This window comes from Maniola jurtina, chromosome 7 (genome assembly GCF_905333055.1).
Source record: "Maniola jurtina chromosome 7, ilManJurt1.1, whole genome shotgun sequence".
In the NCBI taxonomy this organism is placed as follows: Eukaryota; Metazoa; Arthropoda; class Insecta; order Lepidoptera; family Nymphalidae; genus Maniola; species Maniola jurtina.
The window spans coordinates 452-23,681 of record NC_060035.1 but is presented as its reverse complement, the minus strand read 5'-3'; the positions used below and the strand labels follow the sequence as shown (position 1 = coordinate 23,681).

The 23,230-nt window shown below is 33.8% G+C and overlaps 1 protein-coding gene across 1 annotated transcript; it reads right to left on the bottom strand.

Annotated features, from left to right (window-relative positions):
- Nucleotides 1–6,444: 6,444 nt before the first annotated feature.
- LOC123867279 (endocuticle structural glycoprotein ABD-4-like) lies at nt 6,445–16,678 on the bottom strand. Its single transcript, XM_045909263.1, has 4 exons — nt 16,602–16,678; nt 12,870–13,009; nt 11,700–11,871; nt 6,445–7,075 (listed from the first exon to the last, which is right to left on the bottom strand). Exons 1-4 carry the CDS (start codon nt 16,602–16,604, stop codon nt 6,950–6,952), a joined length of 441 nt encoding a protein of 146 aa, XP_045765219.1. The 5' UTR covers nt 16,605–16,678; the 3' UTR covers nt 6,445–6,949.
- Nucleotides 16,679–23,230: the final 6,552 nt, after the last annotated feature.

The following is a 23,230-nucleotide window of genomic DNA, read 5'->3' as shown; positions in this document are numbered from 1 at the left end:
GTATGCAGGAGATAATTAAACATGTATGTGCACAGAAACAACTATCCTCTCTATTCCCTCACTCTCGTAGTTCGATGGGATGGCAATCCAAGACTAGAGAGATATTTGCCCCAGGATGATGGCCTAACATTCTCACCAAATAACGGGGTGTAACACCGCTAACTTCTTTTTCCGGATTGTTTATTTATAACATAATAGACTAGCGATAAGGACAGGATTCACGATAATCATGCCTTAAGTAAAGCAATGATGTGGTCAAGTTGAAGCTCGATTGCCTTAAAAATTCCTATTTATTCTTGCTTTGAAGATGCTTAAGTTATATAATAACACGTGGCAGGAAAGACGGACACCAGAAATGCGTTCTAAATCTCAGCGGTACGTATCAGAAATGTTGAGCAAAAATGTTTCTTGCCAGTATTGGATGTTGACCACATACCTATGGATATAAACGCTCTATTATTACTAAAAAGATTTTGAAAAAAAAACTGAATAACTTTTTGGCCGGATCCCGGATTCGTAACTTAATCTCGTGATAGCAGCCAAATAAGGTAACTAGACTGACTTGTAAACTTTTTTCGTAGACAATGAATTTCAGGTATGGCAGTGATTTACGATCACGAATACGAATCATAATTCACGAATATCACGTACCTACTTATTTTCAAATTGAGAATTGCATGTCTACGTAACCTTTGTGACATAACATTTATGAATACAATTTAGGCAGCCTTGACATAGCATGCTTGACCTATGTTTTAGAACATAACTAAAAAATCAACATTATATCACAATATAAAACAACATGTATTTCAAGTACTATCGACAAATTTTGATTGTAATCTTATTTGATAGTAATTTAAGTAAGTATGATAAACATAAACGCATTATACAAAGCAGTAATATCTGTAATACTCGTAGGTTTGATTTGTTAGCGGTTGGTCTAATACGCAGTTCGCCCAAATTTTTCTCTGACGAGATTTCAGCCAAAGTGGGAAAATTTAAAGAAGGCGCTATCTAAAGGAGACATTATAATGCCGATGAATTGATAGAGTATTTGTACCAATGAAGACACCCCCTTTCCTACGTCTCATATTCCGATGGGATGGCAAACTGACACGAGATGACAAGACCGATGGCTTTGCTTGTTCTTCGAGGTACGGGAGTGTAATACATCCAACTTTCCAACTCCTGAGAATTTTCGATAAAAATACCCAATTAAATATGTTTTTCCATAACCTGGGACCCGAACCTGTGATCTCATGATCTGTTGTCGAAAAATGAAGAGCTTTTAAAAGCTGTTTCTTCAAATATTAACATTATAAAAAATATCTTGTATGTGTATAACGTTTGAAGAAACAGCTTTTTAAAGCTGTTTCTTCAAACATTAACATTTAAAAACATATCTGTCTTCCGTAAAAAAACTGAGACCTGTATTTTTTATACTGGTAAGCTGTAAATTTAAAATAAGAGTTATGGAATATTGATATGGGTAACACAATAATTGCTGGCACTACAACATGAGATTGCCGTACTTACGACGAATTAAAATAATATTCTGGTTATCTCCCGCGGTTTGCCTCCGTGGGAGTTAGGAATCCGGCGTTATTTGTCTACATTATAAAGAAAGCCTAAGTCCAAGTGCATAGACTAATCTTTGGGCAGGACGTTGAGAAATCAGTTAGTAAGTGAGTGAGCCAGGATTTTTTAATATATTGAGATTTTATCAGTTTTCGTAACTGTAATATTTATTAAAAACAAGCAAACTTACAACGCATTACTAATAAGTAAAGGATCGTGGAGATTCACAATTTGTAATTAATTTATAGTCTCTGACATTTACAAATGACATGCAGTAAACCAGTAGCTTATTTGTAAACGGATACTTTACGGTAGGGTTGTATTTCTTATTCTTATTTATGTTTTTATTGTAACTGTAACCTTTTGTACAGTACTTACACAGTTAGCTTTGTTGTACAAATCCATTTCTTATTCATCAGATAATCTAATATACTCGTAATTACGAGTTACCCCAGGTTACTCGTGTTTAATAAAGAATTCTCCAAAAAAGCAGCGATCTTTAAAGTTATTTTAAAATATAAATAAATCTTGCATAACACTTTACTATGGGATACTAATATTTTTACTTACAATACTCGATAAATATTCATTTTTTCAAGCTATAAAGTCTATATAAAAATATTATTTTTCTTTACAAAGGAGGCGGCAAAACAGCGAAAATATATAATTAAATAATTAATTGCTCACTGATTCATTCATCTTTCAATCTAACTAACCACTGACATTTGTCTCATTTAAATTCCTACTTATTGCGGATCTCTCAATCAAACATAACATCAATGGAATAGTTAATAAGCCTACCGTATAAGTAAATCCGTTGAAATCTAATAATATTTAAATTTCTATAAAATCTTTGGAGTAAGATCGTATATAAATGAATGACGGGTTAATAGACAGCAGTTGCAATGGCTTCGAAATTCGAAATAATGTTGATTTCATGGTAGTTATATGGTGTTTATGTAATATTGTTTAAGTAATTGTTATGTATTGTAAAATTTCAAAAAAATATGTTTATTGTATTGCCATTAGTAACTCTTTGTTGCTAAAGGAAGCAGGGTGTATAGAAAAAGTAAATAAAAACTTTAATATTACGAAAACGAAATTGAGCCCATTGCGAGAAATCACTCTGGTCCATCAGATGGGTTGTCAAAAAGGTTGCATTGCAGTCTTGATTCAATGAAGCCTTAAAGAAAGGCATCAAGATAATAAACAATTTGTGAGCTAACTATTCACGAATATTTCGCACAGAATGGTGCAGTCACATATTATGACATTTACGTGCAATATCGAATGTCAAAATATATGCGTGCAAGAATCGGGCTAAGATTGATGAGTTTCTTGAATTATCTACGCGGAGCGATCGAACGTCTTCCTATAATTGACTTACAATAATTGACCCCATTAGTATTTAGTGATGCAAGTTGCTGGTAATTAGCTATTTACAATTTAGATGGCGAACTTGGTGACAAAAGCATACTCGTAACACAGAGTATGGATAGTAAATTGTATATTAATCTCCCTATACTGTTACTTACTATATTGCCCTTAATCACAATTCACGACAATTATTATAGGAAACTTCTAAAAAAACATTGAGGCTTTGGACGGCACTCGCAGGCGTCAAATGTTTGTCCATTAGACGCAGATGTAACCCTAAAGTAGCCCTATTTTCTTTGATTTTACGTCCCATAGCCTAATATTTGACATATCGTCGATTCAGGATTAAACCAAGAGCTCCTTTACTCTAGTTCATTCTGCTGTAATCCAATCCTTATGCTATATATTTTTTTTTAATTCACTATAGGCAAGCGCTTAACCACAATCACACCTGATGGAAAGTGATGATGTTGTCTAAGATGGGACGCGTTTACCTATTCCATTATTCCATTATGGAATATTGCGTATTCCATTCATTGTTGTCTTCAGACTGTGTCAGTTAAAGATAAACCACCAACTAGTAGGTACCCATCCATACTGAAACAGTTATTTTTTAGAATCAGCAGTATCTGGCGGACTACTAGGAAATGGTCGCCTTTACTTAGGCGACAATTTCCTTACTTAATAATTAAGTAAGAAACTCGGTTATCGCTTTGAAGCGATCTCTGCCAGGTAACCACGTCACAGAGCATATAATGACAATCGCAATCGATCGATATGCGTTGTTACAGCTAGGCCACAAGTCCGTCATATAATTGCAGAAAAATATATAGAAGAACTCCGATATTAAATGTCATGAACTCCTGACACTAGCTACATGAATTATATGAAATACCTGAACGTGATGAATATAGCAAAGTATGCAAGCTCATAACCCAACGCTTCCACTTAGTGCTATAATGCATTATCATAAAATATTAGTTATTGAAAGATGAATCAAGGTGATCTTAGTGAACGTAGACACAGTACACGACGTAGATCTATGTTAGAAAAATTTTGATATATTATGGAAAAACAATACTTACCTATGCGCGGGTACCTCCCCACCAATGGCCGGCAGAGCTTCTGATGACCTGCTAACTTCAAAACGACTCCGAATCAATTTCAAATCAAAAAAAAAAAAATAGGGTTTAAAAGTATTTATTTTCTTAATTTTTAACCCCTGACCCAAAAAGAGGGGTGTTATAAGTTTGACACACACGGAATACACAGATGTGTATCTGTGTATCTGTCTGTGGCATCGTTGCTCCTAAAGTAATGAACAGATTTTAATTTAGTTTTTTATGTTTGAAAGGTGGCTTGATCGAGAGTGTTCTTAACTATAATCCAAGAAAATCGGTTCAGCCGTTTGAAAGTTAACAGCTCTTTTCTAGTTACTGTAACCGTCACTTGTCGGTGGTGTTATAAATTTTTAATTTACACTTGTAATTTGACCAAATTGCGAGATTGCAAATTCAAATAATAATAGGTAAGTATAACTATTTTTATTAAATAGAAAAGATCTACAATCACTGGAAATAATCTATGCCATAATATAATCAATTAATAATAAAATTATAACTAACTGTTGCTGCATCTGTTAGTGATCGTGTAGGATCTGAATCATTTTCCCATCATCATTTAAACTTTAGAATATTCCGTCCGCGAGGAAGATTTTTATAAATAACATTCTTTAATCTCTAGAATAGGTAAACCCACTCGTGCAAAGCTGGAATGAGTCACCTGGTCTAGATGTAAAATCAAACCTTTTAAATCCAAGACAAGGTCAACATTAGAATCTAAGGTGTCTCATATTGCACATCTATTTTGTAACTAAATTTTATAGGTTACAATTTTAAAGGTTCGAAGAAGAAGCAAAAAAACAACAGAATAAATAATTGATCAAAATGTTGTCAAGACAGAATTTGAGATCATTATCTACTCTTAGAAGTAAATCAGTGGACTTATTGATGTCTTAATAATAAAAATGAAAATAAAATCAAATGTCTTTAACAAAATGTCGTCAAATGATCTTATCAAAATAATCATCATTTATCAATTGATAACAATCTACTGCTGGACATAGGCCTCTTCATGAGCGCGCCACCAAACCTCCTCTTCTTCATCCACCCGCTTCCTTCTTCAGGTCACCGGTCCAGGGGGCTGAAGGTTGTCTCAGTAGCACCCGGGATCCTGAGATGCCTCTAACCTGACGTGGACGGCACCGCTGGGTTTTTAAGTGGGTATGCTATATGAATGCAGCATCAAATGTATTGCTAGTGAGCCCCATTTACCATGCATGCGTAATTGCATTTTTACCAGCGGAAAAAAGGGGGGCTTCCAACACTGTGTTTCATATTTTAAAGTCTCCATGATGTTTTAAATTTTAACAACAATTTTTTTTAACATTGACAAGTATTTTAGTTTTGATAAAGTTTGCAAAAAATAACTTTTTTGGAACGTAGGTTCATCGTTATATTATTAATACGAAAGTTTATCTGTCCAGACAGTCTTCGTCTATCCGTAGTCTGTTTGTCTGTTACCATTTTCACGGCCTATCTGCTTGGCCGTTTTTGATGTTATTTAAAAACAGCTTGCATTCCGAAGACAAATAAGAATTATGGTTATTTTTAACCCAGAATCACGTAGGTCCCATGGATTTTCAAAAAACCTGAAGACACGTGGATAAAGCCACGAGCATAATCTAGTATGCATATAAAAATATTGGGTATTAAGGTAATAAAATCGATATTTCAGAAGTGTTGTTTGATTTACGTGATCATGCTTCTTCAAGGTATTACCACTTTTAAACGTAAATTATTTGGATGGAATAATGGATCAATTACTATCTAATAGTTTATCAATTTGTGGTTATTTTATAGTATTATAACATATACTACACACACATAGTAGATAGTATACATCTATCTGTAATTTTATTATTATAGATCCGTATATAAACTGTTAAACCATAGACTTGTGTCTGACCTTAAGTTGAGGTTGATTAATTAGATTATACGATATTAGAAGTACAATAGAGAAAAAAAATATATAGTTAACATTTTTTTCTGAAGATACAGTTTCAGTTTTTCGCTGAATACATCTTTGATGTTTCCGAAATTTCAACGGTTCACATATTAATCATAAAAAATAGTATAATCATAATAAAATTATAGTATATCACATAATACTTTAATATACTAGCTTTTAATAATGTTTATAGAACGCTGCTTCGTACTATTTATAGTGCAGTAGTGCAGTGGGTATTACACTGGTTTTTTCCGCGGCATAGTAAGATTTTTTCAAAAAAATATGAACGACATAATATCCTTACTTAGTGGAATTTAAATCAAAATAAATTGGGCACGAGGATACGGCAAAGCTAGTTAGTTTTAATAATAATATAATTTTTTATATTGATATATTATTATTTCTAAATAATACAACGAATTATTCAATTCACAAACTTTATTATACAGAACAAATGTAGGTATATAACTAAACTTAAAAGTTATTTTTATGAATTTATTTTAGCGAGTTGTTGTGCAATAAAAACAATGGTAGATGAGTAAATAAAGGTATATAAATTTCGTAGTCTTTAAATATTACAGAATCCAGATAGGGTTATGCGACAATAATAATGAGAAATAATATGACAGTGATTAAGTCAAAATTCTATGCAATTATGGCTAATTAAATATAAAAGTATGACGAGTATGACATGATAATAGTGTATGCGATGAACTTTATCGTTACAAAAAATCTCCTCTCAATTATATCGAGTAGGTATCTAATCTTTTTTTAAACTGACTCAAATTCATACTTGGTTATGCGTGCACGTATTACTTATCTCGATTATTGTCAAGGCCAAGTTAATATTACAAAAGATCATCTTAAATATCATCTTTGTGGTACATTTAGAGTCGACTTTTTCTATGAATGTACAATTGACTGGTTAGAAGAATGGCCGTTGGCGTGATCCACTGGGCGCAGTGGCAGCGGTGGGAGGGAGAGTCTTCAAATAGTCCAACGCTCTTTGGATTGCTGGAGGAATCGGCGGCGGAGTTGGCAGATGAGCTCCCTGAAACAAGAAACATGGTTATTTACAGATATACAGTGCATCAATATTTATATTTACTTAATTAAAATAATTTAACAATTAATGTTTATTCATATTAATACATAACAAAATTATGTTATCATTCTAATATAATTCATTTTGAAACAGCCAGATGAATGAAATTTTATTTTGTTTCATGACCAAGACCTTAGGGTCACTCATTGACACACATTTTTTTATCGTATTTTATCGAATTTAGTTTACATATTATGCGATGTGTAAGACAGTTTTTTGTTAACACAATTAATATTTACGCAGCTATTGTTTCCTGCTAATATTGACATTATTGTAGCAATGGGCTTAGCATAAACTATGTGCGATAATATAATTAACAGAAATACACATGTCGTCATGCAATCTCAACATAATGCAGTTAAGACACTATACGTTCTATCTTACACGCGGTTATATTTTCGCAAAGGATATGCTAATATTATGCAAATAATCGTTCTTGTTTCTAAAATAGCCTTATAAGACGTTTCAGATGTCACTCCGTGCATAGACTGCATAGTAATGAGCTCATTTTTACATGTAAAAGGAAGGCGGACAAGCTATTCTGGACGAAATGCTTTAACAAGGCATAATTAAAGTTCTTATAAATCTATTCACAATATACCTTTTAGAATACACCAAAGCAGTGACTAATTAAAGGCACTGATATAGTTAAAAAGTGTAAGTTTAACTTAAAAGGAATGACCTTTGACTGTTAATTTATTTGTTAATAAATGTATTTTAAAGCTTAGGTAGGCATATTACATATAAAGGCATCTTCATCATCACTAACCTATCTAGACCACTGGTCTACTACTGAGCACGGGTCCATTCTCAGAATGTAGTTTCATGACCAAGACCTTAGGGTCACTCATTGACACACATTTTTTTATCGTATTTTATCGAATTTAGTTTACATATTATGCGATGTGTAAGACAGTTTTTTGTTAACACAATTAATATTTACGCAGCTATTGTTTCCTGCTAATATTGACATTATTGTAGCAATGGGCTTAGCATAAACTATGTGCGATAATATAATTAACAGAAATACACATGTCGTCATGCAATCTCAACATAATGCAGTTAAGACACTATACGTTCTATCTTACACGCGGTTATATTTTCGCAAAGGATATGCTAATATTATGCAAATAATCGTTCTTGTTTCTAAAATAGCCTTATAAGACGTTTCAGATGTCACTCCGTGCATAGACTGCATAGTAATGAGCTCATTTTTACATGTAAAAGGAAGGCGGACAAGCTATTCTGGACGAAATGCTTTAACAAGGCATAATTAAAGTTCTTATAAATCTATTCACAATATACCTTTTAGAATACACCAAAGCAGTGACTAATTAAAGGCACTGATATAGTTAAAAAGTGTAAGTTTAACTTAAAAGGAATGACCTTTGACTGTTAATTTATTTGTTAATAAATGTATTTTAAAGCTTAGGTAGGCATATTACATATAAAGGCATCTTCATCATCACTAACCTATCTAGACCACTGGTCTACTACTGAGCACGGGTCCATTCTCAGAATGTAAAGGGGTTAGGCCAGATTCCATCACGCTAGCGAAGTGTGGATTGACATACTTCATACACCTTTGAGAGCACTACTCTCTCTAGCTAACTGTCATAGTTTATTATTACTTTATTTTTACTTTCATTATGTTACTTAACGTTATAGAGGTTCCTGCCCGGGATTGGACCCCGAAATGAATAAGACTTAAGAGTCTAACGTCTGAAACACTAGGCTATTACCATTAGGTATGTACTTTAGCAAAATTGAATACCTACTAAGTTTGACTCATAAATCTCTGTCAAATGAGTTGCTTAAATATATTGTAAAAGAGATTCAATCCATTACAGCACAAACTAACCCTTTAAGATTTTTTTTACATAGAAAAAATACATGAGACAATCTTTTGGTGGATCACAAACTCTGGAGACAGTGAGATTGAAAAAGTTACATAAAGTATATCGAAATCTCGTAAATAAACTACTAATATGAAACAAGGATTGCCTAATCTACTGTCTACTTTCCTACTAGATTTCTAATTTTTTATGATAATAATAATATCAGCTGACATTGTCAGTAGCTAACGTGCTATTTATTGCATAAATATTTAAATTCGAGCGATGTCCAATTTTGGTAACTACCAATATAATAGGCATTACCGGTTAAAATTGCGCAGTCATCGTAAACTACGAAAGATATTCGATTGGTAATGGCCTTGATGATTTCGACGCATCGTAAACATTGAGACCAGTATCGTAGGTTAATCTGACTTCGAAAACGCTTCCCATTTCCCAAGAACAGGTCATGGGTCGGCGTTTGATATTTTGAAGTGACATTTGCTCATACATTGGCCAACTCCGGCTCACACCCGTGCCTGTTTCTCTCAGACTTCTTCCAAACTCCTTACGCAACTTTGATGATTCAGGTTCGTTATAGGTATGCGTACTTTCCAACTAATATGTGTTAAGTGCCAGGACCACTTCCAACTATGTATTTCGATACGTCATGTAACAATGTAAAGACTCTTTGACCTAAGTTTACGCAAACACTAATTGGAATTATTATGAAAAACTGACTGGCAATCGAAAATTGCAACAATACCTAAGACAAACAAAAATTAATTATGACAAACACAACTAAACAACACACCTATAACGCAATAAAGTCTTAAGAAAGGTTTTATTCTTCTTTCTCTAGTCTCTATGGCTGATTGGAAGTTAAGACACGGCGATCATATTTATGTAAAGAAAGTTTAGCCTTGTCATAAATATGCAAAAATATACATCTGATTGAGGACAAAGGCATAATAATAATTTATAGATTCGTCATCTGACATACGCAAAATGCCAGATTATATAATAAATTTGCTATGTGCGAAACAAAGACAAATTAATGTCAAACGCATACTAGCCCACTCCGAACATACGTTTATAAATAACCAGCAGAGAACTACCAGTCACAGGTTTTTAAAATGAGAGCCTGCAGGCTTTTTGAAGAGGTGTTTGATATAATAATATTATGTAATCTCAAAGTCCTATATGGCGGTTCTTATGATTTGCTTGATTATGGCAAAGTACATCTGCCAGCAGTCATGGTAAATTGACTATTTTTTTATATTTAAGAGGAAGTTTTGGATCATCTTATACATTTTTCGCTGTTACAATTCTCTTCAATTATTATGTAAGTCAGGTGTTGGGAATATTTTTTAAGTATTTTCCCGCAAAGATCTTTAAGTAAGCCTGCCACCTATTAATTTCTGGTATAATTGACTGCCACTTTGGTGTTGAATTGCTTGTGATATCCTAAATATTCATATTCAGCATTGATCATATTTAATCTTTTGACTAGGCAAATGAAAATTAATTTGAAAATCTCTTATCTAAACGAGTCGCGAATTTATCACGCCCTGATTTTGTCTACACGTAACGCAAAAGAGCCAGTTTGCAAACTTTTAGTGTTTTTCAAGCACTTTTGTAAAGACTCTACTAGCTCTTGAGCCATAATACTTTACTGTTCATTCAATACTGATGGTTTATTATAGTGGCTTACTTAAATGCGTCATAAATAAGCAGCTGTCAATTTCTTAATTCTCAGTAGGTCAATGCTGATTACAATAATGAATACTTTTTATAGATATGGAGTGATATTCTGTTCAAAGTTATTTCAAGACAATGACTGGATTTACTTTAAAAAAGCCAAATAGGGATATTTTATTAAAATTTTATGTTTGCGAAACTGATAAAAATTTATCATTCACGTTCAGGGGTAACGTTAAGTCTGCAAGTCACGGATATTTTTGCTTGTATTTATCTTTATATGTATACCTATAGTAATATAATAAATACACATTGGATTGTTTGTTTTGCCTTGTCATTACTTTGGTATAAAAGCAAGTTGCTCTCAGCAAAATAACTAGTAAAAGTTGGATCAGTTAAAATATTGATCTACCTACATGAAATTTTACGAATAAAACAGTAAGTAACACAGACTATGAAATTGACTGTTTGAATGTTATTAAATAATGAAGCAATCTACAAAATATCTACAGTTTGTGGTCGCCTTTATTATGTCAGACTAACCGATACATCTATCAGGATTGTATTACATACCAACGTAAAGGAACTGCGGTAAAGGTGTCAAGGTTTGAAATAATGCCGATGTAGGGCCGGGCTGGATGACATTTTAGAAGACGATAGGGAAATAACATTATGTTTCTACTCATAATCATTCTAACACTGATGGAATTTTTCTGCTATGGCTAATTACGTGTACCTTACCGTATAGATTACCATCAAGTGATGAGCGTACTGCTTGTCGCTACTATGCTACGGAAAAACTAATTAAGGATAAGCTTTTAATGAATTGTCAAACCACTTCAAAGTTAATGCACTTCTATCTTAGACCTTTCATCATTTAAGAGGAGTTTTTTCGTAGTGCACTCTATACAAACAAAGAAGAATCAAACTTCGATTGTATGGGAGAACGCACAAGAAACACTCCTTTTAACTTTATGCCACATCGCAGTCAATTGCTAACTTGTTATTTATAATGGTAGCTCGACAATGCTTACTTGTGGCTGGAATCCGTTTTCATCAGCAATATATTGGAGCGCAATAGGCGAACCATCCGGTGCCTTGTAGCTGAACTTGCCTTCAGCAACTTGAACTTCTTGACCTTCACCCTTGCCGAAGTTCTTTACGTACCCCGACTCTTCTGCGTTGATCTCATTTCCTGTCTGATATCTGAAATTAAATATTGATAACGATTTCCATTTAAAAACATATGATTATCATCATCATCATCAACTGATAAATGTCCGCTGCTGGATATAATAGGTCTCTTGTAGGGACTTCTACGCGCCACGTTATTGCGCCTCCTGATTTCAGGGGCGTCCTGCGACTCACCTAAGGATGTCGTTCATTCACCTAGTGGAGGGTCACCTAAAGCTGCGATTCCCGGTTTGAAGATGCCGGTCTAGTAATTGGCACATTCGAGTCCTTGGGACCACAACGTCCATCGATTTTTCGAACTACGGTTTTGCCCTGCCACACTTCGGCTTTGCAAATCGCTGAGCTGGTTCTCCTACGGATCTTGTCATTTCTGATGTGATCACGTAGAGTAACTCCAAGCATAGCTCTCCATCGTTCACTGATATATACTTACTATTTTAGGCAAGTTTTTTGTTTGTGCGCATAGTTCGCAAACAAAGTGGTCTATTGAGAAGAAACATTCGCAGTTCAAAGCATGCAGTTCTACTCTGTCTAAGTAAACACTGCCTAATCGCTGAACTTTCTCCATAGAGCCATAACCAAAGCGTTGAAACTTTATGACAGTTTAGGAATTATCAACTTATTTTATATAATGTAGGTACCTACTTTAGCCTCTCTGCGTTGATGATTGCGATTTGTCAGCTAAATTAATTATTGATTTCCAAAATTCTAGACATCTTCTAGGCAAGCGCGCTCTGAGACCTCATTATTGATTTTTATGAGACATCATTGTCGTCACACACAAGTCAAGCATAATAAAAAAAAAATAAAGACTTTATAATATGTTTATCTAGCTATTATCTATGTACTTTGTAATAGTATTTCTATATACCTACTTATAATTATGCATGTGTTATTGAGTATAATTTAAACATGTGGATTATCAATAACTGCTTAGTGCTTATGTCGTTAAAATAGTAGATACCTATTTAAAATACTGAAAATATTAACTGAACTATAGGTATACGTACAACCATTTGTAAGATCCATCCGGATTAGGCCCATCTGATTCATATTTAATTATAGGAATCGGATCACCCGGCCTCGGTGCCTGTGCAGATGTGAATTCAATGCAAGTGGTCGCCACTAAACTTACAATTACTATGGAGATCTGTAAAGAAAAACACATGAAGGGATTTTATACACGGTGAAATTTCAATGCTTTTCGAGCTACAGTTAATCGCTTTAAGCAGTACTACCGTCTACATTTGTTTGTTTTGGAAAAATAGGCAATTATTTTATTGGATTAAAAATAATGTTGACACAAACTCGAATCTGTGGGAGAAATTAGTAGTGGCAAAGTGCCACGTGACAGCGTTGTTATTTAGAGTCATGAGTGTAAGTGTTAATGTCTAAGAAAGTTACGCTTGAGTTTTTTTATATGTAAATATTAATTTTATTGAAAATATTACAATAAAACTTAAAGCTAGCCTTATCTAATTACTATACAAATCATGCCCGCGTGGAATGGTACCAAGAATACTGGCTGCATTTCCGCGTTGGACAGTCAGGCTGATCCGTTGCGCAAAAAATGAGCCAGCCCTTCTATCACCCGATGAGGCTATTAAACGCGGTGAAATGTCTTGTAAAATTTTTTTTGCACTAAGACTCCATAGCCCCAGGGTCTCCACGGCAAATGGAACAAAAATGTAACTCTCAATAAGAGGGGCATACTTGCGCCGCTTGCCGTTTTCAGCCATTTCTGCTGCGGCTCCCGGTCTTGATACTGTTGTGTTACGTTAATCTGGCTTTGTATTTATGAAGATGTTAAGTCATGAAGTCTAGTTTGCCCTTAAATACTAAGGGACGGCACCCACGGTAAGTTTTCGTAAAGATGCAACCGCGCTTTCTTTAAGGAGTAGGTATAACAGGGCAGTAACGCGGCATATCGTTACTAATGACAACGATAGAGTAACGATGCGTTTTTACAGTTGTGTCGCTACAGTATCTCTACTTTTGTAAAGAGATTTTGTAGATAGAGTTGCCTGGAAGATGGCTCTAATATCAGATTTAGCTGTTCATTTGAAAATTCCACAGGTTTCAAGTTTATGATGACGTAAGTACTGAGTAACATTGGGGCAAAGTTTGTAGCAGGCGTGAATGAAAAAATATACCAAATCACCTAGATACAATTTAACAACGCTTGAAGTTGATTCTATAAAATCTTAAGTATTGAAAAATGGCAATAAATATACCTACCTACCTAATGTATAAACACATACTACTAACTAATAAATCAAGTCCCGATACTCAAGAAGTTGTCGAAAATAATTGAAATAAATTTTACCTGACAAATCTTACTAGCAATATTGTTGATAAACATTTAACTATGCAACAAAGAATTTCTGATATCATAACAGATCACACGGTTCAGTTACGGTTCCTTCATTTGTTAATTCAAATTGTTTTCGTATCAACTGATCAGGATCTGACTTTTTCCTGGCTCTGGTTATAATTTTATAATTTTCTTATAGAAAAGCTCTAACTAAGCAAGGTATGTAAGTCCTAATTCTTGTTATTTTAGGTATGGTTTTGATGGTTGACGTCGGGGTTAAGTTTCTGTTGCCTCGTTCGACTAAGATATTTTCTCCAGCTTCAAAAATATGTTGCATTAATAAAACTTTTTTACCCTCACACATTAGGGAGGATTTTCGTAAAATCCTTTCTTAGCTGATGTCCTATGGGATATACCTAGCTATCCGATGAGGAAAGATGAATCTGAATCAGATGCCACGAAGGGAATCAACCTGTCAACTTTCAACTTTGTAGACGTCGCGTCGTTATGATTTCTGAGATTTTATGATTAGTATTGAGTGAGTGGTAAGTTCGCATTCTAGCTGGATGAGGCCCGCAACTTCATTCACGTTGATTTGAGTTTTTAATAACTCAAAATTAAAAAAAAAACCCCGACCCAAAAACTAAGAAAACTAGAAAAGAGCTGATAACTTTCAAACGGCTGAATCGATTTTCTAAGAACACTGTCGATCAAGCCACCTTTCAAAACAAAAACAAAAAATACTAAATTAAAATCGGTTCATTCGTTTAGGAGCTACAATGCCACAGACATACACAGATACACAGACACACAGATACACAGATACACTCGTAAAACTTATAACACCCCTCTGTTTGGGTCGGGGGTTAAAAATACCGTACGCACTTTAATTTTACGGTATTTAAAGTAGTCTGTGTCCGTTTCCGGCATGCAAGTACCAAACGTCAAAATGAATTAAGGCCGCGGTTACACCTGCAAGTTTTACTAACGTAAGTAGCAAAGTTGTCAATTATTAACTACGTAAGTTCCTTACGTGAGTAAAACTTGGCCTAAGATACACTCATGTACTTATATTAGTATGGGGTATGGATATACACAGATTGTTATAATTCTTATTCACAAACTTGCATAAAGACTTTCTTGCACCTTTTGTATTAAATAATAAGAACACAGTTCAAGAGTCAAAGGATTCACGCCGCAGCTTTATGAAAGGTATCTATAAATAAACGTCAAGTTAAAAGCTCGTCGCTGGCAGAACGTGACGCGAATATTACAGTGTAATACCAACACGAGGAAAGAAAAGGTTTCGTGACTTGATTCCCATATAATATAAATAAATATAATAATAATCTTATTATTAATGGTATTTGAATAAAATTGCCAGTTTTTAATCCGTACTTAATACAAGTACAGCAATAGAACAAGTATATCCGTAATTTAATCTTATAAATGTAAATTATGTATCGGTCTGTCTATCTGCTAGCTTTTCACAGCCTATCTGTTTAACCTTTTTCAATAAAATTTGGTACAGAAATAGTTTGCATCCCAGGAATGGACATAGGCTATAACTGTTTATGCCGGAAAATCGACGAATTCTCATCAGATTTCACAAACCTAAATCCACACAGACAAAGTTGCGGGAACTATCTATTTATTACTTTCTTGTTTTCTTGTCAAACAGATTTATTTTACCCATAGCTTTAATAATCATCAATTTTTGTAATTACACTTTTATGTACCTATATTTTCAAATAAATGAAATTGAATTGCATTGAATTTTGTCGTGACCATCGGGATTGATCAGTTGAAGTTAAATCACAAAGTCTAAGCTTGTTTATTACTATACAATAATTAATTTACAATTGGCAAACCCTTACATTATGTGTTTCAAATGGCCGGTAAGTAACCCAACCACATCAGGGTTGAGGATTTGAGAACTAGTAGTTCATTTATCTTGTATTGTAAAAAAATCAATTTAATAGAAGTAAGTAATCGGTCGCTAAAGAAAGTGAAATTAACACAAAAATAAACTAAAATTATTTTCATACGTAAATTAATCATTATGTAGTAGTTTAATGTGATTAAAACAGGTATATTGATAATACTACGGTCCCATTGCTCTCTTCCCTCTCCGATCTTGTACGAAGCTGACACTCAGATAAAAGCTTTACCTAATCCTACTGACGTATTAGCTTAAAAGTTTACTTAGTTATTCGACGCTGCATTGTTACAATAGCTTATTATACTTTTCTAAAGTTTCAAGGGTTAAAGTAAATTTGAATCATATGGTTATAAACACGGTAAGTACTTTGAATTACATGGTATAAAACATTTACTGTAATAAAGAGGAAAAGTCGTAGTTTCAAAAAACTCTGCGCCGTGAAACGTAAATACTTCGCGTAAATATATTGTTACTAAATCCTCTCACCATGATTCACTTTTAAACAAGGGGTGCCAGGTCCTGATGCACTAACTGCAACACAAATGTGTGAACAGTGATACAGCCTTAGGTTTATATACCAATATCTTTACCTATGAACTTCGCGCGACCTGAGCGCATCCCGGCGATTCATCTCCGAACGCACATAAATACATATGCATGAATATATTTACTGAACGCACACATAACAAATGCATTTTAAACAATAACTTGATAATGGCTGGCCATTATAAATAATTGCAGTTTTATTGGAAACAAAGGAGTCTCCATAGGAACGACATAACCTTTATGTTAACCATTATTTTTGATGCCATAATATTAGATCTGAGGTAACTTATTGTGTTTTACCCGAAAAATTATGTCATAGTAATTAATCAGACAAGCTTCTTTTTAATTTATTTGGTACTTTGTTAACTTGTTTATTGGGTGTTAATTTATATGTAATTTTTGAATGTTTTACAGCAATTATTGAAACTTCGCAGTGTGCTTTTACGCTTATACAGCGCCAATGATTTCCTCCTATCTGGGATCTATAAACATTATAAAACTAAGGCTAAAATTAAGTCACTTTTATTAGTAACTATTGATGTACACTATTCTAGGGAAATGATTGTTTATTGGCCTCAAACATTAATACTAGGAACAGTGCTTCAATAGTCACATAAAATGAAATCCTTCGCGTAAAACATTAATGACAAGTAAGTTGATGTTGCACAAAGAAAATATTTGTCTTGTTGTCTAATTAACCCCCGACCCAAAAAGAGGGGTATTATAAGTTGGACGTGTGTATCTGTATATCTATGTATCTGTCTGTAGCATCGTAGCTTCTAAACTAATGAACCGATTTTAATTTTTTTTTTTTTTTGTTTGAAAGGTGGCTTGATCAAGAGTGCTCTTATCAGCTGTTTTCTAGTTAGTGTAACTTTCACTTATCGGGGGTGTTATAAATTTTTAATTTACACTTGTTTGATAAAATACACAATACCTACACAGCTTAAGGGTGCATTTATATTGCACCGCACATGCCCAGTTCGTAGAAATATATCGAAAGGAATGACAATTAAATGTGTTGACAATTTATTTGCCCGACTTCAGCACAGTTCTTCCATTATCATGCAAGGGTGCACTGTGCACTCTAGAATAGGTATATATTATATAAGTAGTAAATACCTATATCTGTAGTGTTACTATAGGGAAATGTTTGGATACAGAATGGATCTGGAAAATCTAACATGATCAATTTAGCTAACCCATAACTAAATACCAGCCTACTGGACTGCAGCGACGCCCTCGAGAAGGCCTATGTCCAGCACTGGACGCAAACAGGCTGATCGATTGATTTAGATTTTAAGAAGTAGGATTCTACATCTGTTAGGAAATTAGACATAACACTTCGTACGTTCGAGTGAATGACGAAATGTACGAAATGATCGCTAGATACCAGAAATATTACCCGACTGATATCTTCTATCTATTCAAAAGTCATACCTATAAGTTAGTATATTATTTAAATAGTAGGTATAATTTGAATTTCAATCTTAAATTAATTATTATAAATGCTTTAAGTTACAAGTGCTTCTTACTTTCGTAAATATTCTGTCTTAATATGCTAACGGGCATTATGGACGTAAGATAATATACTAAGAGATAGAGACAAAGATTTGGCCACCAAACATGATTTGAGGATAAAGATATTTCTAATAATATATTATTATGTGAGACTTGAGCCTGCGCCTTCAACAGTTATCGGGTAAAAAATTTGTCTTAATTTTCAATAATAAATTAACTGAGTATCAGTTAATTCAGTTAATTTATTATTGAAAATTAAGACAAATTAAGCCGAGGGCTTCGATTGCTAGAATTTTTGAAAAACCTATCTCATTTTATTGTATTTATTAGGTTCAACAGCAGCTTTACGAAACAGTAGGTTAATATAATACAATATTAGTATACAATATACATGCTATCCACAACGTTTTTAGGGGGGTTGTTATAGCACGTTTACCCAGGTCCATTAATGTCGACAGATTATAGATCAATCGATTTTCAATTTTGCCCGTTAGTCAATTCAGCTTTATTTTCTATTGTTAGCTCTTGGTCTAGGTGTAAACTATGTTTACGACATAGCTGCATCACTTGACTCCTCTCTTGCGGTTATTACAGGCTGCTGTAAAGGTCTATGGAGATTAGAGAAAAACCAAATATTATAATAAACGTTACACACCAACACGTTACCCAACTCTATATGTCTAAGTTACTACAGTAGATCTAAGTTTCCTTGGGTTATACACCAAAAATGTCAAAATATGTATTTTCTCCGAAACTAATAATCCGGTTCTGAAAGTTCTTTCAATAATATATGGCCACATTACCCATTTCCAAGTACCTACTATAAATTATATTACGCGGACGACATCGCGGGCAAAGGGTAATAGACCAATATTTAATTTTATTTTCAATAAAAATAAAAATAAAGTGTGAAATTGAAAAAACCAAAATAATAATTAAGTGAAAATATTGCTTAATAATGGTTGCCTGGCAAACACATACAATATGCATAGTATATTTATTTTGTATTATCCACTTAAATTCATATTACTTGTAATTATTTGCAACTACTAACTACAAGTCGAATAAGTTAAGGCCAGTTATAGGTATTAAAATAACCATAATCTACTATTATTTATTAATTTATTATTAACATAGTATTAATCTATACTAATAAATAAAATTGGAGTGTCTGTCTGTAATTTCGAAATAACTACCTCATATTAAGCTCATATGGTTATTTGAACGATACCAACACTGAATCACACGTTTTTAAAATTTTTGTCTGTCTGTCTGTCTGTCTGTCTGTCTGTCTGTCTGTTTGAAAAGGCTAATCTTTGGAACGGCTGAACCGATTTTGACGGGATTTTCACAGACAAGTAGAGGATTGACCAGGGTGTAACATAGGCTACTTTTTTAACCGACTTTCAAAAAGGGAGTTGTGTTTTTCTACCTATGTACACCGAAATCTCCGAGATTTCTGAACCGATTTGCGTCATTTCTTTTTTAATCGATAGAGGAACTTTGCGACATTGTTTCATAAAAAATTTGAAGTCCAACTCCTCAATCCTGATGCTGCAGGGGATCTGACCAATCCACGCGGGCGAAGCTGCGGGCATCAGCTAGTTTACAATATAACCTTGGGACGACTAAGTCCCACCACAAATAAAATGTTAATGGATTAAAGAATCTGTTAGATTCACAAATTACAAAGAGATTGCACAGCTGATTAGGTATCTGTACCTTTCTCAGTTCTATTAATAATATTGACTTTGCCAAACGCTATGTATTACATTAGGGACCTTTACTTTAAGCGTACCTATGATAGTTTAAAGTAGGTACCTACTCAGTTTGAATAAACTGCTGAACCTGACGTCCAAAGACAGAATAATTAGCTACACACTAAGTTCATACCCATAATTAAAGTTTAAAGTATAGCACGCGTCTTACAGTGTTTTGGCCGTCAAGTCCATAAAGGGCAGACACATATTACGAAATTATAATAATTTGTTTAAATGTCTATAACAGGCCTCTGGAAATCCTGTTAGGCATGTGGTATTTAATGGCCCTAATAAAATTCATATGGTTGATATGAGATAAATTATAAAGATTTAGTAGCTTATGTTTAATTTTCAATATTAGGTAAAGAAGCTTCATATTCTTATGAGCATACTTCAACTATACAAAAATAATATTAGGTATACCTAGTGCAGAGAGGTAGAGCTAGTTGAGAAAGGACTCTTTAACAATTTACTGAAGTTTAAGGGTGTCTGGCAAGGGGTTGCGACGAAACAAAGTGTCTGGCAATGCAAGACGTGATTTTTATACTTTCCGAAGGAAATATAAAAAAGTTACACTTTATACTTGGATGAAAAATTTATACACCTTTGTTACCTGTTATCTGCCAAAGCACAGCTGATCCAAACTACATAATCGCTGATCGTTCCTCCCTGTGTTGGGGACCATGCGCGACAATCTTTCAGGTTTTATAAAATAACAAAGGTCTGGCCCTCACGGGCTCTCTCTCTAATAGTTTTTACGAAACTTTTTACGATTTCAATGACAACGATAGGACAATGTATAATATTTTGTCTACCTTCTGATTTTATGAGATCAGTAGGTAGTTAAGGGCATAAACGCTTAGGCTCCTTATCCTTATTTGACGACATCCCTGGCGCAGTGGCGTGGCAAGCGCTGTGATCTTATCTGTGGGAGATCCCGAGTTCGATTCCCAACAGGTGAAAATAGAGATTTTACAATTTCAAAATTTCCTCTGGTATGGTCTGGTGGTAAGCTCCAGCCGTGACTAGTTACCGCCCTACCGGCAAAACCGTGCCGCCAAGCGATTAAGCGTTCCGGTACGACGCCGTGCAGAAACCAAAGGGTTTAATAAAAACTGCCATACACCTTCGGGATAAAAAGTAGTCTTTGTATCCAGTATATAATCTATCTCCATTCTATATTTAAGCCAAATCCGCCCGGTAATTATTGCGTGAAAGAGTAACAAACATACAAACATACAAACAAACACACAACTTTCGCTTTTATAAGTGTGATGTGATTTCAGTATTTTAAAACTGGATGATTGACATTAACTGGGTTTACCGTTTACATCACTACATACTGTTTGAAGGAAATCCTGGATTCATAAAATTTTGAACCCTAACAGCATTGCTACAGCATAATATATAATAACAAGCTGGTTCTGTAAGTTTTTAAAACTTACACAGTCAGGGTGCTCAAAATTTGAATCATCGAAAAAACATTTTTATCAACAATCCTATTGAAAAAACTTCCCATACAGTAATTCGTTATTACCCATTTACAAATTTTGTTTCAGAGCAAAAACTTTAAAAGCTTTGGAAATCAGAAGCTTGTAAGAGGCAAACAAATATTCGAAGATCCAGTAACCTTTTGTTAGAACATTATTATTCTGTTTAATCCCTTTGTTGTCAATATTCCACAGTTTTGTAGTAACAAGAGAAAAACGTGCGTTTTTAAATTGCGTTAGAGTACTCATAGTAACTATTCTAGGCTACTTACATCTTAAATAGATTCAACTGCATATTTGATATATTCAGATTCAGAGTTATGCAGAAAGAGGACTCAGAACATCGCTAACAGCAATTTTTTAAAATTTTAGATATATTTATTTCTTTACTACATTTATAATTATCATACCTACTATCTTTATTATATTATTTATATGGATTTACGCAAAGAAATAAATTATGATTTTTGTAACAAAAATGGCTTCAGTTCCTAAGCTCAGAGATTTTCTCTATTATACTCTTTTGTAAATTAAGAAGTTAGGTGCTATTAATATTCCGTCTAAAAGAAAATAAAGGAAATAAACAACTAGTCACACAATCTTTAACATTTTATTTTATAGAAATTATGATAAGTTACATAAAGTTAGGTATGTACAAAAGTATGAAAGTTACAAACATACAGTCAAACTACTGGTTTATGCTATTCATAATCACAACTTTACAAAAACCAACAAGTCCACTAGCTTAAAGCACAAAGAATGAGTATATTTATTCAATTACAAAATTAATAACAGTCGTCATTTTTGTCTGCTTCTGGTACTGCAATGTAAAAATTTTATAGTCATTGTAACTTAAAAGATACCACGTCATGATGTACCTATATGCAATAATTTTCTAAACAATTCATCTTAATTCTTATCAATTTTCTAAATCTCAGATCAAATGGCAACGAATATCGAAAACACGCAAAAACATTGTTGTGAAATATCTGTTATTAGTAGATTCAAGTGTCGACAGCTCCAAATGCTTGTATTGTATGGCCTTAGTGAATCCAAGATGCGCGATGGTTTTCATTACTTACTAAATAATTAATTCTAAACTGACTTTGTTTATGCTCACAGAGCATTCGGTTGCTAAGCACACGTTAGTTTGTGAAACTAGGTACGTACTATTGATTTGTTAAAATATAAAGTCACTGATTTCACTGATAATGGTCACATCGATCTACTTTTGGTGATAAAAGCCTTTGTAGTCAAGAGCTGCCTTGTCTTCTTGTAATCTGGCGGCTTCAGGGTTGTTCTTGAGTTCAAGGGCATTACGTTCCTGGAATTAAAATTAAATAACCATTAAAAATATTATAGGCAAAATATTGATAATTTACATTCCTTATCAATCTACATAGGTTGATAAAGCAACTGTGGATGTATAGTAGTGCGTGTTACGTAATCTATGGTGCGGTCTATAATAAATTTATAACGCATCTTTATGAAAGAATTTTTTTTCTATTTCACCATAAACCTCCGTTAAGACGGCGACAAACACCTTGGTGATTTATGTCCCACACGTAAGGCTTACATGATTTCATCAATACTTTTAATAATAAATCATCATCATCAACAACCCATCGCCAGCTCAATACTGAGCACGAATCTCCTCTCAGAATAAGAGGGGTTCGGACATAGTCCGCCACGCTGGCTAGCAGGCAGAATGATTAATATTGAAGTATTAAAGGTTATACGGATTACAAGTTGAATTTAGATAATTCATAGAGTCCTAATTTCAAATATCACCCCGCAG

Coding starts and splice junctions, on each gene's coding strand:
- LOC123867279 (XM_045909263.1), bottom strand. Junction 11,872..12,869: donor GATGGATCTTACAAATGGTT/GTACGTATACCT, acceptor ATTTAATTTCAG/ATATCAGACAGGAAATGAGA. Junction 7,076..11,699: donor AAAACGGATTCCAGCCACAA/GTAAGCATTGTC, acceptor TTCTTGTTTCAG/GGAGCTCATCTGCCAACTCC.